General features: G+C 31.2%; 2 protein-coding genes across 2 annotated transcripts; both read right to left on the reverse strand.

Annotated features, from left to right (window-relative positions):
- Positions 1-5,031: 5,031 nt before the first annotated feature.
- Positions 5,032-8,440, reverse strand: LOC123924844 (probable aquaporin PIP1-4). Its single transcript, XM_045977819.1, has 5 exons — positions 8,004-8,440; positions 7,108-7,403; positions 6,230-6,370; positions 5,391-5,569; positions 5,032-5,190 (listed from the first exon to the last, which is right to left on the reverse strand). The coding sequence occupies exons 1-4, from the start codon at positions 8,341-8,343 to the stop codon at positions 5,477-5,479; spliced, it is 870 nt and encodes a 289-aa protein (XP_045833775.1). The 5' UTR covers positions 8,344-8,440; the 3' UTR covers positions 5,032-5,190; positions 5,391-5,476.
- Positions 8,441-13,799: 5,359 nt separating this feature from the next.
- Positions 13,800-15,198, reverse strand: LOC123922021 (aquaporin PIP1-2-like). The gene is made up of 2 exons (XM_045974765.1): positions 14,859-15,198; positions 13,800-13,939 (listed from the first exon to the last, which is right to left on the reverse strand). Exons 1-2 carry the CDS (start codon positions 15,196-15,198, stop codon positions 13,800-13,802), a joined length of 480 nt encoding a protein of 159 aa, XP_045830721.1.
- Between the last annotated feature and the right edge of the window lie 491 nt (positions 15,199-15,689).

The raw sequence follows: 15,689 nt of genomic DNA on the forward strand, positions 1-15,689 counted from the left end.
ATGATCAATACCATAAAAGATCATAAAAGATCAAACTTATAATTCATTGCATGAATTATGACTAGGAAAGGTATATGCTCATTTTCCATCAAAAGTGTTGATCCAAAAAGATATTATCTTCTGTAGAGATTTGATCCATATTTCCTTTGTAAAGTGCTTATTTGTTTTGTCCAAAGTTGACTTATAAAATCAGAAAGCACTTAATCCAAAATGTGCTTATATTCAAAAGTGCAGTCTGTCTGTTAAGAATGTTCTCAGATCATTCTTGAAACAGTATCTCAAGATTTTCTTAAGGAGGGATCTTCATGTTGCTGCAAAACTTTCCACAATTCCTCTTGATGTTTTGCACACATTGTTGCTTGTTCATTGAATACTTTGAGATGCTTTAAGTGGAGGCGTGGGAGTACTCATCATGAGGATTATCATTTTCTAGCTTAGACAATGATTGAAACTTTTATGCCTTGTGGTGCATAAACTCCTTTGTAAATTCATGGAAAATCATTCTTAGATCATTCTTGTCTTGAGAAGCTAAGATGAAACTTTGAGTAGGTTTTGAAGATCTTCAACATATGCATCATTTGCATTGATGTTAATTGTAGTAGTAAATCCTCAAAGCATGTAACAAAACTCAATGTGAGCTTTGACATGATAACATCAAATATGTTCTTCTATAGCTCGTGATGCAAGTATTTCCATCAACTATGATCTTCATATTCTTCCTTGAATCTTTAATACTCATTGTGAACCTTGTGGTGATGAGGAAGACTATTAACCATGAAACTTGCTTTCTTGTTTGAATCTTCAAATGAAACCTCTTATGATTCAAACAACATCCTTTAAAAATCTTCATGAAGCTTGTGATGCTATTGTTATGATCATCTGATGCTACTCCGATTCTTTCATTGTTTGAGTATATAAAATGTAATTGTTGATGTGAGTGGCTTCTAGCTTGTCCACTTTTGTCATTACCTATCTTTCAACAAAAACTCAAGTGCAAACATCAATAGATCACCATTCATAAAACTTAAGATTTATTCCATAAGGTTTGTTGTCATTAAAACACTAAAATGGATTTTGCCTCAACAACCGCAATACTTAACTTAACTCTATCAACTATTAACAATCACCCCAAATTGAGTCCATAAAATAGTAGACTGTCAAAACATATCATTTAATGCGATCTAGAACTATACTGTTGGTATTAAAAATAAATTATTATATATATGCAATTTATGTATATGCATATTGCATCATGTAAACAATAAAATAAATTAAAATTTCCTATGTTTATTTTGTAACAAGTTGGAAATATTGTCATATATTTCATATCGTGATAAACCACACAAACCGAACCAACGCTAACCGCGTTGGTTTGATTTGGATGACTTTTTAAAAACCAACCGAACTAAACCGAACCGCATGCATTTTTATCTCGCGGTTAGTATGACTTTTATGTTTAAAACTGAACCAAGCCGCACCACGAACACCCCTACATACAACGGATAACATAAAACAAATTTAACGTTTTTTTGAGAAAAACTAACAAAAATAACCAATATGATAAAAGGGAACAATTTGTAACGTTAACTAGTTAATTGACCAATATGAAACTAATAAATAAATTAAGAGACCAATTGTTCAATTTACCCAAAAATTTATGGATGATCTATATGTGATATAAAATTTCAATCAAACAGTAGATTTTGTGTAATTCATATTCACTTGTGCAACATGCACGACACTTGTGCATGTTAGACAAAGATATATGTAAGTACACTCACTTATTTTTTAAAGTTGTGTATTAGCAAGTTATAACTAAAAAGTAATTAAATACACCGTACATGTTGCTAAAACACTAAGTGGATGTAAATTAGCAACTCTTACTTATATATATATATATATAGAGTCAGGATCCGTTGACACCAACTAGTTTGACACCAAATGTTACACCTCTCAATAACGTTTTAACCGATATAAATTTTATAAAATCCACCGTTGGATTGAAAGTTTACATCATATAGATCATTTGTGTAAAATTTCAAATAAATCCAAAATCATTTGATATGTTATTGAGATACATCAAAATTAACGGTTTTTGTATTTTTTTAAATGCCGTTAATCTTTATGTGTCTCAATAGCATATCAAATGATTTTGGATTTGTCTGAAATTTTACACAAATGATCTATATGATGTAAACTTTCAATCCAACGGTGGATTTTATAAAATTTATATCGGTTAAAACGTTATTGAGAGGTGTAACATTTGGTGTCAAACTAGTTGGTGTCAACGGATCCTGACTCATATATATATATATATATATATATATATATATATATATATATATATTAGCAAAAGACAACTAAATAGTTATTAAATACACCCTTATCTCGTTAATGCACACCTTCATAAAAAAGAGTGAATGTGCATTAACATTTCTAATGCTAAATAGAAATGTATATGTTATAAGTTACAATTTCAAGTTTTCAACGCATATTCACAATTTTTTTATTGTCAAAGGTTAAATAGTGCCCCAAGAACACTTGTTAAGGAGTTAAATTTGAAAAGTTTTGCTTGGAAATAGTGTAGTCAACACAACAAAGGTCCAAATTTTGATGTTTTCAATGAACAATTTTTATTTTAGGGTGTTGTTAACATGTGCATATAAGACACATGTTAAGGTATCTTAATATAGAAATTTAACATTTAATAATACAAAAATTTAATGTTTAAAAAGTTAAAATTTAATGCTTCAACATTTAATACTTTCTATTTTGTTTCCTTAACATGTGCCTTTGGTGCACATGTTAACATTCTCCTTTATTTTATTTTTCTTTTGGTTTGGGGGCACTAGTTAGCAAAACTTTTTCTTTTTTTTTTTGGTTTTTCTTGGTCTTAGAAAAGTCAAGTGACAAACATAATTCTTTTCAATTATAAGAAAATGAATAGCACATATTAACAATTCTTTGTCCAATATTGTAAGAAAATGAAGAACGTACGCATATTTTTCTTTGTCCAAAACTTGCGAATCAAGAGATTTTGGTTAGTACAACAAACTACAATAATCCTTAGTTATGGATTTAAATGGAACCAACCAAAAAAATTCAAATATCCTAGCTACTTCTGCTTTTATTAATTAAATATCGTACTTATATTTAATATTGTAAAATTAAACTTGCGAAAGCTACTAGATTTATACTTATATTTATACTTTTACTAATTAAATACCGTACTTATATTTATATATTGTAAAAAAGTGGCCACAAAATCATTGAATTTAACGATAGTTTGTAACAGTTGGAAATGGCAACGGTAATTTTTTTCTCTCCTATAATAATCCAATGGGTAATGCTGCTTGTTTTTTAGGCCATTTGTACCGAGGATTTTGCGCCGCTGCTAATGCTAAATAGTGCAAAAAATAAAAAAGAAGCTTTTTTGGTGGTCTTAAAATGCTGCTAAAATGTGATGTGGATTTCCGGCGGTTTTGATCCCATAAAAATCTCCGTTACAATTTCCAACAATGAATTATCTTGTGAACTAAAAATCGCAAACAATTCAACTTTCTGGTCTTTTTGTTGCACTTTCTAAAGATTTTTGGCTATCGATAATACTTGAAATTCTTATAGTGACTTATCTTGCTATCGAACTCTAAATTACAAGACTCGGGAGAAAAAACAGAGGAAGTATCTTTTCTTGTACCCAAAACTATATATTGATTCGACATTTATTTAAACCTAGGTTTTGGTTTGTAGCTTCATTTTGTTTTTGACAATTGAGGTTGTAGCTTAAACATCACATTCCACAACATTATTAGTTGCATCTGTTATTACGGCATTTTTATGGTACAAAGACTATATACCCTTATTGAGTTCACCAAATTAATCGGTTCTATTAGTTCTAATTAATTAACATATGTTCTTTGACGTACTTCTTTCACATATTGATGTTAAGTTATGAGACCATCATCATACTTTGTGTTAACCAAATGTAAATATCATATAATTGGTAAGTTTATACAAAGCGTTGTGTGTGTGATATATTAGATTGTATGAATTTGGGAAAGCTTTATTCATGTAAAAACCAAATCGTCCTGTGTTGTTATTTATAGGGACTTACTTTTGTCGCCCTACCGGTTATTCAAATATTGTCTGCTACTTATGTAGCGGATGTATAAAAATAGGGCGCGCGAGTAACTACTAGGGTGACAAAAGTAGCTCTCTTATTTATAGGATTTAATTTAAATACACCGACGGTGTAAAATAAAAAATAGTTAATTTTGTATGGGCCAGTTTGGGACATGTTGTCAAAATCAACATAAGGTTATCCAAATAGGCCCAGTTCAGCTCGATGACAGAAAGAAGTTGGAACACAAATTAATTTTGTTTGAATTAGGTAATTGTATTTTAAGAAAATTTTAAATTTAAGACAATTTAAATATGAGAGTTACTTTTGCCGCCCTACTGGTTACTCAAACACTGTCTGCGACTTAAGTAGCGGATGAGTTTTTTTCTTTCCAAAACGCTCTATTTTTACACATCCGCTACTTAAGTCGCGGATGTGTAAAAATAAGGCGCGCGAGTAATCATTAAGGTGGCAAACGTAGATCTCTTTAAATATTTCAGTTGAAGTGCCCATATTCATAACTAAGTTGGTAGGGACATCGCATTATATATGCAGGAGCCGAACAATCTCAGTCGAAGTCCACTCTAAATATAAACTTTCTAAATATATTTTTATAAGGGTTAATTCAATCTTCTTTTTTTTTTTTTGTTATATTTCAAATTTTCTAAATTTAACTAGTTTTAACAAAATACACGGTTATTGCTCTTCTTCTCCTATGTGAAGATGAGAAAATAACATTCAAACATGACTACAACTAGAGTTAAATAAATCACAACCATATCCATATAAGTTTAATTGCACACATAAGTTTTGTTGGTGAATTCTTACGGAAATATCTTATTTGAATATGTACTAATAATACATTTGTTGAGGTGAAAATTTTTGATAGGCTCATAAATCGTATTTATTAATTTTTCTATCTTGAATACTATTTGTAAATTTATTAAAATTAGTCACCCAACGGTGTATCAATACCAACACATATCCAAATAAGATGTATACACCTAAATTATATATTAATCAATAACATTGATAATGGGATTAACATAGTATGGAGAAATTCATCGTATGAGGAGTGCTAGCAACACACTCTTTAACAAACACACTCCAACACACTCTCTTTTTATTGGTTGAAGTTCACATGGGTCCCATAAAAGTTATATGGGTCCACATTTTTTTATGGGACCCATGTGAATTTCAACCAATAGAAGAAAGTGTGTTGGAGTGTGTTTGTTAAAGAGTGTGTTGCTAGCATTATTCTTCATCGTATTAACATAGTATTTAACGTAACATGGGAATCCTATATCGGTCGGATTCAACTGGTTATTATTTTTCAGGTTCAACTTCAATGTTGCCTCACTTTGATTTGAAGGGGATGGCCCTGATCACTATTTGATGGTACAGAGCTGCAAGTGCTGCCCCAACGAAAGGCCCAACCCAAAAAATCCACTGCACACCAAAATAATATATAACTTGGTTAACAAATAACCATCTTCACTTCACATGAGTCAAGAGATTCAATTATAGATAAAATAATATAACTTGGTTAACCAAAATAATATTTAACCAAATGTTTCGACCCAAGTGAATAATAAACTTCATTAAAAGTTGAATTGATCGACAATAGCTAAGTTTAAACTCCAACTAAAATAATCATTTGATAAAATAAAATTTTACTTAACGCCTATCGAATTTAATTAGATTATTAGAGATCATTTTTTTCTAAGAACCCACGAGTTAAGAAGAAAAAGTTATTACTATAATCTCTGAAACTAAACTGTATAGTGGACAATTTGGTAAATTAACAAAATTCTATAATAATTTTCTTACATTGTAAAGTTTTGATCACATTTGTCACTTTGAAAAACCATTAGTGACTAAATTGACCGAATGGAAAGGACTAATGCAATTTATGATATTAAATTTTAGAAACTATTTAAAAAAATTGTTAATTGTTAGGAACAAATTATCGTACTTTATAATTTTAGAGACTAAATTAATAATTCGTGTAAATTGTAAGATGATTCTAAATGAAATGAAAAAATACAAACCTAAAAGAAAAAATAGCCAAAAAATAAGGGAAACAAAAAAGAAGATAAAAATACTTACATGATCGTCCCAAGCTTGATCCTTATTGTATATAAGGGCAGCACCTAGACTTCTTGCTGGGTTAATACCAGTCCCTGTAATTGGAATTGTAGCCAAATGTACCAAAAACACTGCAAATCCAATTGGCAATGGTGCCAAAATCTGTCCCATTCAAATGCATATAATGTATCCATTTCAATAGTAATGAATAATCTAATCAACAAATTTTAATATAGTAAATGATATATATTAGTAATTTAAGATTTGGATTTTGGTTTAGAGGAACATGTGAGTTTCTTGCATTTCAAATTTTCAATAGTTTTTTGTATAACTATTTTTTAGGCATGCATACAATTATATCGCATCAAGTAAAAATATTTACTTAAGTCCTAACAATTGAGTGTTTTCATTGAGAGTTGAACCACAAATAAGGGTGTGTATAGGCTAAATTAAGGTATTCTACCGAATACCATTAATTGAGTGAAACCGCTAAATAGGAAGGGCTATCCTGAGTTTAATGTCGATAAAGTGAAATCGGTCGTGGAGGTCGACTCTTAAAGAACATGACAATGTTAAGAGTCCTAGCAGATAAAAGTGTTCAGTGTGGTACTTTAACCATGTGGCTCTACCACTTAATGACCTAGTCTTTTGGATTAAAGTTTTCTCGTGGACTTAAGTCCTAACGGTACTCGAGATTTAGAACACTTACAACCCTACGCACCAACCACTTGCATAGATCCAGTAGTTATCATAAAGTTATTTGATTGGATGCATGTGTAAAAAAGTTTAATAGTACGATAACAATCAATCTAATTTTCCAATAGTTACAAATCTTATGATAATCATATTTAATTTAAGTTATAGCATATTAGTTAATTAAGATTTTGATTTTGGCTTACAGGAACATGAGAGTCTCTTGCATTTCTCTTGGCATCAGTAGCAGAGAAGACAGTGTAAACAAGAACAAATGTACCAACAATCTCTGCTCCAAGTCCATCACCTATGGAGTAACCTTTACTTAGAGTGTTGGCACCACCTCCAAGTCTCTCATATTGGTGTGGTTGGAAACCCTTAACAACAGCAGCACCACAAATAGCTCCCAAACATTGCATAATTATGTAGAATAATGTCCTAGTTAGAGATAGCTTGCGTGCCAAGAAAAGTCCAAATGTCACTGCTGGGTTAATGTGACCACCTGCATTAGTAAAAATTCATACACGATATGTTAGCCAAAATCTATCTAAGGGCTAGTCCTTACAGATGTTAAGGACCAACATAATGATATTACATACTTTAAAGATCAATTAATACTTAGATATAATTTAGAGAATAAGTTGAAATCTGGGTGATATTTCAATATTGAGAATAGGTCCTCTCCAGTCACATTATTTGTGCAGTGAAATCCTAACCATTTATTCATTTTTATTATTGTAGCATTAATATTAAAAAAATAGATGAATGGTATGGATGAGATAGAGCTGTCAAAATGGGCTAACTCGCTAAGTCAGAATAAATGTAGGGATTAGACCTTAAAATGTGAACCCAAATTTTTTTACGAAAAAGCACGAGTTTAAACATGGACTTCTTGACCCAGTCCAATAAAACCCGAAGTCTATTCAGATTGACTAGTTTAGGGCTGGATAGCCCGTTTTGACAGCTCTAGGATGAGACTGAACCTCGTCCGGTGAATAATTCAAGGGAGAGGATCCAGGCTCTTCAATATTAATTAAACTGAGGATTTATTTATTTAATTTTTTTCACCTATTTTATTGAAAAAATTGTAAGTGAATTTTACCTGAGATACCAGCAGTACAATAAACAAGAGCAAAAATCATTCCACCAAAAGCCCAAGCAATCCCTTGAACACCAACAGAGGAGCACTTATTATTAGATTTATTCACACCTATAACAGTTAAAACCGTTATATAAAGAAACAAAAATGTAGCCACAAATTCAGCTATCCCTGCCCTATAAAAAGACCATGATGACAACTCTCCATGCTCAAATAATGGTGCTGAAGGTGCTTCTTTGTAGTCTTTTGCTTCATTGTCTTGTGCTTGTGCAGCAGTTCCTATTGGTTGGTTTTCTCTATACTTGTTTGCTCCTATTGTTACATCTTCATCTTTGTTCTCCATAATTTGTACTAGCTAGCTCTTGAAAAATTGTTTGAATTATCAATGTGGTAGTAGAGATAAATAAATGGCACAATAATTAATGGAGTTACTAGTGATTGAATGGAGGGTATTTGTAATGTGAGATTGGGACAAAATTTGTGAAATTCTTGATGGGATTAATGTTTTAGTGACTTCTAAGTTAATACTACTAAGTGTATCATGTAATGTTGCATTGTTGTGACACTTAACCGGCCAACTACTACTTCCTTGCATTCCAATTTATTTTTTACTTATCATTTTATGTTTGTTTTAAATTAATGAATGTGTTAAGATGGTGCGACACAATTTACATGTTAACTGAGTTGTTAAGCATGTAGTCATAGATTAAATCTCTGTATTTTGAAAAATTAGTCTTTAACTTCAGGCTATAATGTACTCTTGAAAAAGATCAAGATAGAATTAACTATTGATCTTACCTAATCAGAAAGACGACCGCGCCGGCGTTGTTTCGTAGATGCCCTCGGTGAAGCGGAGGGGCTTGTGTGTCTGCAGGCACTCTAACGCTGAAATCAACTTAAGTGTAGATTGAAGGTTTTTAGAGAGAAGAATCACGTACCTTGTGAATGCATGGAAATGTTGTTTATATAGCCTCAGCGCTGGGCCAAGATCCTTGATGACATTAATGGCCACTAAGTGACTGTCGGAAAACGGCTAGAAAAGCCATGATGAGCGGTTAATGCTCATCATTCCGGTGATCGGCCGTTACAATGCATCGAGTGTTGTGACTGTTTGACTCTTGGAGATTGCTAATGGGCTGTTTCTCATTGGGCCTTGCTCGATTAGTCCATCTAGCAAATCCTCAGTGATTGGACTTCTAGGCCCAGTCCAGAACAACTATTATTTTCTAATCACATCGTTAGTTAAGATAATTTATTTTATGAGATTGTTGAATATGTCATATAGATAGTTTTTTATTTTTTATTTTTAAATCAGGTATCTTTGGATGCACGTAACTGTAATATAGATAATTACTCAAATGTTATAATGAAATTGGTGTGATATTAATATAAAGACTTCTTTATTAAAAAACAAAAACTTGGAATTGTAGTGGATTGATGTAAAGGGCATTCAGAAATTCGATCATGTTGCCTAAGTCATGGGACTATGAACTTTTGATCATCTCTTTTAATATACAACCTCAACGGGTAAAGAAACACCATCCACACTCTAATTTAGGAAATATCAACTGCTTTCGTTTGTTGAAACTTTAGGAAAATGACACCAAAGTGGCATTTTTTTTTTTGCTTCAAGGAACGGGAACAGTCGATGCAGGCCATATATACAAAGCTTGCTTAGTTAGGTGAAATCATATCAAGGGAAAATTACATTAATTTTTATCATGTCTGCTACTTAAATAAGTAGCGGAAATGTATTAAATAGAAATGTTTAGGGCGTGCGAGAAATTGGTAGGGTAATAAAAAAAAATTATGTTTGAAAATTCTTTTGGATATTTTATATACTCACAGAAAATCACCATATATAGATCCTTAACTTGGTGTAGCAAACATGTCAGTTTTGGTTCATAAAACCTAATTCAACTAACAATATTGATATTGTTACACAAAAGCAGAAGAGCTTGACCTGAGTTCAAATTATAAACTTCATAGTTATGTGTAAATTTTAAATGATGTTTCTCACTTTGTAAAAAAAAAAAAGGTAATTTAATTGGTTACTATAAATTTTGGTAGTACAAAATTCCATGATAAATCATGGTCTTGAAGTCTTAATGCCATATTCCATTTATGTTTCTTAAAAAATTGTTCAACTTCATTAAAAAAATTGCAACTTTAACTCTCAAAATCAATTTATGTACAAGCACGTCCTCTTATGCCCTGGCAAAATAGCGTTTATAAAAAGGCACATGTTAACAAGACCCGGGTCTTGTTAACATGTGCCCTTAGGGCACATGTTAAGATATACCAAAATAGAAATTCAACATTTAATGATATAAGAAATTTAATGCTTCAAAAGTCAAAATGCACAAATTAGCATTTAATAATTTCTATTTTTGTTTCCTTAACATGTGCCTTAAGGGCACAAGTTAACATTTGTTAACATGTGCCCTTAGGGCACATGTTAAGATATACCAAAATAGAAATTCAACATTTAATGATATAAGAAATTTAATGCTTCAAAAGTCAAAATGCACAAATTAGCATTTAATAATTTCTATTTTTGTTTCCTTAACATGTGCCTTAAGGGCACAAGTTAACATTCTCCATATTTTATTAACAAAAACTCTTTTTCTTGAGAAGATAATACATTGTTGACAAATATTTAATAAATTTTTTATCTCTAAATATAAACATCTTTTTAAATTAGTGGATATATTTATGGATTCTTTTTTAAATAAACTCTTAATTAATAATATCATTAAATATCTTGAAATATAAAAAGTTTAAATTAACTATATACTAATATACATATTTAAACGATATTTTAAGTACTGATCAATCAATAGCATCTAGACATTAAGAAATAACTAGATATTTTAAGTACATCTATAATGGAGTTTGAATTTGTATTTAAAAAATTATAATCAGCTTGCAAGATATATAGGCCTTAGGCCTCTAAACAAAGAGCCCAAAAAGCTGGAAAACATTGAATGGAAAACTTACACACTCCAAATGTGATTAAAAATCATAGATTGTAAGAGAATATAATGTAATTTCTAAAACATTAATTTTTAGGTTTAACTCAATTATCGTCGATGTTTTCCAAATTATATAGTTAGAACTTAGAAGATTATAGATGTTATTTTGGATTAGGTTAAAGTCCATATGAAATTGACCTATTTTTTACAGGTCGAGCACCAAAAGCAGAATATCTCTCAGAAGATAAAAAAAGAAATATTTATTGGTTCTACCTCCTCTTTTTTACGAAGAGAATGATGAATCTTTTTATGCAAGGATCATCCAAAAATGGGTCCAGACCTCTTGGAGAAATGATTTTCAAGATGCAAAACCAAGAATAGTGCTATTTACTAGCAACCAGTCAGTGAATCAAATCTGATTCAAATTCAATATAATACCTACGGGTACATAAAAAATCTATGGACATTGATCTACTTTTCATGACGAGGTTCACATTCACACATTTAGTGAATATCTTCAACACCCACTTTTCTACCCTTTCTTCATAATTGATTCGTTATATGAAGATTTCTTTCTTTATAATCAGGACACAATTTGTTCAAATTACATCTTATACTCTTCAATGTTGATTGTTAGAGTGTATGCAATACACCATCCCCATCGGAGATTCGGGTCGTCATCGTCCACAGTCGCACTTAATCATGTCCAACCATCGATCGTTTGAGTTCTACCTTGGATCATTGACACTGTCCATGAGAATGGAACCCACAAAGAACAAAGGCTGACAAACCGTTTTACCCCTTAGCCTCGGCCGGGGCATCCTGTCTCTATACAAAAGAAATATCACATATTACTTAGAATTTAAAGTTATTGGTAGTTTATAATCACTCAGACTTTTTTGCCTATGACAAAACCATAAGAGTTTCATACAAGATTTAGATTGAACAATACTTTAAAAAAGCATTGTAGCGGACTTGACATGCTTATAATCATTAATTAAGGATATATACATTAAAAGTACTACTAGACATTGGGTCGACTCATTGCTATCATCACAAATCATATTACAAACTACAAATTTGTCCTTCTCCAAAACATAAATATATGCAAACAAGGGTAGTTGGGAATTATATACCAGTCAGAATCAAGAAATTATATTTCATACATTGCGGTTCTTAGGTAATTTAATTGAATCACATGTTTTGATTAAGTCATGTATGAGTGTGATGGTGAAAGGATTATCCATTCACAGCTAAGATGCCTTTGATTAAGGGAGTAAATCAAATTAAACTATTAATGGAGGACGTGGTTAGCCATTAACGACAAGATTGCCCTTGTCTTACAAACGGTCCTCTTAAATATGTAGTCAGAACTTCGATTTCTGACTTATGCGTATAAAAAAAATTCGGTTGAAAAGGAAAAATTCACCTTGTATTCTCCACAGATCGCTCAAAGGTGATTAGTCCACCAACAAGGCAACAACGGTGAAATCCCAAAAAAATGACTGCCCTTATCTTTGGTATTTGAAATATAAATTAAAATTAAAAGAGATTTACTTTTGCCACCCTAACCATTTTTTCGCGCACCTTACGATTTTACCAAAATACCGATGTCCGCTACTTAAGTAGTGGATACCTCCAAAAACATCCTTCCTTTATAACGTCCGCTACTTAAGTAGGGGACGACTTTTTTCAGAAATTCTCATTTTTATAACGTCCACTACTTAAGTAGTGAAAGAGTAAAAATGAAAAAACGTAGGGCGCGCGAATAACCGATAGGGTGACTAAAAATTCTGACATTTAGAATCAAAATTTGAAGTAAATGGGTCATAGTGTCATACCATCTATTAGAGGAAAGAAATTGGTTGGGCTTTCCTTCCCCTTAATAATGGAATGCTATCCGCGCCTCCCATGTTTCTACAAAAACACACATTTATATAATTTTACCTATAATTGTATTATTACTGTTAATTACTCCGTAACAAATCATTTATATCATTAGCTTCAATTCTCAGCATCATCAGGAGTTGTTTCATGCATGTAGGCATCATAATGAATTCTCTCATTAGCAAACAGATAAGGGGAGACCAGAATGGCAAAATTTGTTGGGAAGAAAGTATGGAGAAGATAGTTTTGACACCATTTGTGAAACAGATTCGAATTAATTCACACATTTTTGTTGATATGGACCATAATCTAATTATTTGCTAGTATATGTCTTGCGACAGCATTATGTGATACAACATCGTTATCATAGGGACCAAAATATTTGCATTAGATGTTCCCTTGGCATTTTCTCCATCTAAATTTTGGGGTTACATATATCACTTTTAGTTTTTAGTCTATTTAAAATTTATTTTAGACTCACATTTAATTGATCCATATGGTATGAAATTTGAGTCTTTTTAAGTAAGTGATTATATAGTGTGATCGCCAATTAGGGTTTTTATTATTTCGAATTGGGCCATCCTGACATCCACTCATATTGAGCTCATACCAATTATTTATTCAAATAGAAATCTAAGTAGCTTTTTCACTTAATTTGATCACTAATCAATTAAGGCTCCTAATTGATAAATAACTAATATAATTAATAAAGATATTTGCTCACCTAATATTATTGGAGTATAGAAAATATTCCAACAATCTTCCACTTGGAATATATATTGTAATAATTATATTATTATTTCTTAGGCACACATCTGAATGCTATTTATCTTTAGATTTCAACTTTACAATCTGGTACATCTCAGACATCATTAATGGGACCACCGTGGCTGTCGTCACTGACATATAACGTGACGGAACCCCAACGACCACCACATCAATATACTTGACGACAAAAATCAATATGGATGAGTGGCATGGAAATTTCATGCAATGTGATCTCTATATCATGTCTATTTCCAACTGATCCAACTGAAATTTTTAGTGAGGTCAAACTGAAGTTTGAAAATCCAATATCTGCAAAAAAAACGTTAACAAAATATCAAAATCAAAGTTTGAACATAAAGAATAAGAGACTCCCACTAGTCCAAGACATCTTTAATTAATTAATGACAAAAACAATGTGAAAGACTCTAGGTGTCACGTATTCGATTAATAAGTCAGATAGCATAAACTATATCTCTATATATTTTATTCTTCATCCAACTATTGCGCGCCACACGCGGTACAAAAGTCTACTTTCATAGATTTTTTTCTTCTTTCTTGAGATATATCCAAGCTATCTCACTTTTCTATGAAATTTCCTACTAAACTTAGGCTAAAACCTCTTTCTCTTTTTTTTTTTTATTTTTAAAAACCGGTATTTTAAAAAATGTTTCCAAAACTATTTTATAAAAAGTAACAAATCAAACAAGTTTTTAAAAACTAAAATAGAGTTTTTAGAAACCATATCAAACAAACCCCTTTAAATTTTTTAAAAGTATTTTTAACCTGTTTTCTCTACTACTTTGAGTTTTGATGGGTCACTTTTTCTTATAATAATAATTAGTTCTTTTCAAACCACATTATAGTTTCAACTATCCACTCTCCATTATTATTGTTATTATTATTGTATCATTTTTTCATTATAGAAATCAGTTCTTTTCAAACCACATAATAGTTCTTTTCATGGAAATGCCAAAAATTCAGTCTTTGCTTGTGTACTTGCTGGTGGTTGAGATAGTGAAATGAGAGCATTGATTAAATTTGTAGCCAACACACAAGAATGGCAATGAGAAAAAATGTCACACTAAAGGAAGGGGACCTTTGTTTGGAAAAAGTTAAAAATAAAAAAGCTTAGAACATGTGAGGCATGGGCTATGACATTTCCCCTCTTATGTATAATATTTGATTCCCATTTTTATGATGTTTTTTCATTTGAAGCATTGGCTTGTACTTGTATGATGATTTTGGCTTACAGGAACATGTGAGTCTCTTACATTTCTCTTGACATCAGTAGCAGAGAAGACAGTGTAAACAAGAACAAATGTACCAACAATCTCTGCTCCAAGTCCATCACCTATGGAGTAACCTTTACTGAGAGTGTTGGCACCACCACCTAGCCTTTCATATTGGTGTGGTTGAAAACCCTTAACAACAGCAGCACCACAAATAGCTCCCAAACATTGCATAATTATGTAGAATACTGTCCTAGTTAGAGATAGCTTGCGTGCCAAGAAAAGTCCAAATGTCACTGCTGGGTTAATGTGACCACCTGCATTAGTAAATTCATACATGATATGTTAGCCAAAATCTATCTAAGGACTAGTCCTTGCAGATGTTAAGGACTAACATAATGATATTTTACATACTTTAAGAATCAAATACTCTCCAGTCACATTATTTGTGTAGTGAAACACACTTTAAGATTTCAAATTTTCAAATTCATCGAGATAGAAAAGAACATTTAGATGAAAATTTTATTTTAAGTGAGAGGATTTCAAATTGGGTGTTTTTGCTAGAATGATAATTTTTTGCTTTTTATAAATATCTCAGATTTTATTTTTAGTCTTTATAGAAAATTTCAACAAGTTTTAGTCTCTAAAATATTTTTCGTCACATTTTTTTGTCTCTTTTTTTAAGTCAAATCATATGTATTATTTAAAATTTTGATTTTTTATTTCCGTGATCATGTTTGGTATATTATAGAAATCTCTCGCAAAAGTTTGACTTTTTTTAACAAGGCATGAAATAAATATGAATTTTAAGTTTTTTTGCGTTAGTTCCG

The sequence above is a fragment of the Trifolium pratense genome, linkage group LG4 (assembly GCF_020283565.1).
Source record: "Trifolium pratense cultivar HEN17-A07 linkage group LG4, ARS_RC_1.1, whole genome shotgun sequence".
Taxonomy (NCBI): Eukaryota; Viridiplantae; Streptophyta; class Magnoliopsida; order Fabales; family Fabaceae; genus Trifolium; species Trifolium pratense.

What these genes read in the sequence shown, in the direction of transcription:
- LOC123924844 (XM_045977819.1), bottom strand. Translation starts at nt 8,343, where the DNA reads ATGGAGAACAAAGATGAAGATGTAACAATAGGAGCAAACAAGTATAGA. An exon ending in CAAGAGACTCTCATGTTCCT is followed by an intron (nt 6,371 to 7,107) that starts GTAAGCCAAAAT and finishes TGAATGGGACAG; the next exon opens with ATTTTGGCACCATTGCCAAT. An exon ending in ATCAAGCTTGGGACGATCAT is followed by an intron (nt 5,570 to 6,229) that starts GTAAGTATTTTT and finishes TTTGGTGTGCAG; the next exon opens with TGGATTTTTTGGGTTGGGCC.
- LOC123922021 (XM_045974765.1), bottom strand. Translation starts at nt 15,198, where the DNA reads ATGTATGAATTTACTAATGCAGGTGGTCACATTAACCCAGCAGTGACA. An exon ending in AAGCCAAAATCATCATACAA is followed by an intron (nt 13,940 to 14,858) that starts GTACAAGCCAAT and finishes TTTTTTTTGCAG; the next exon opens with ATATTGGATTTTCAAACTTC.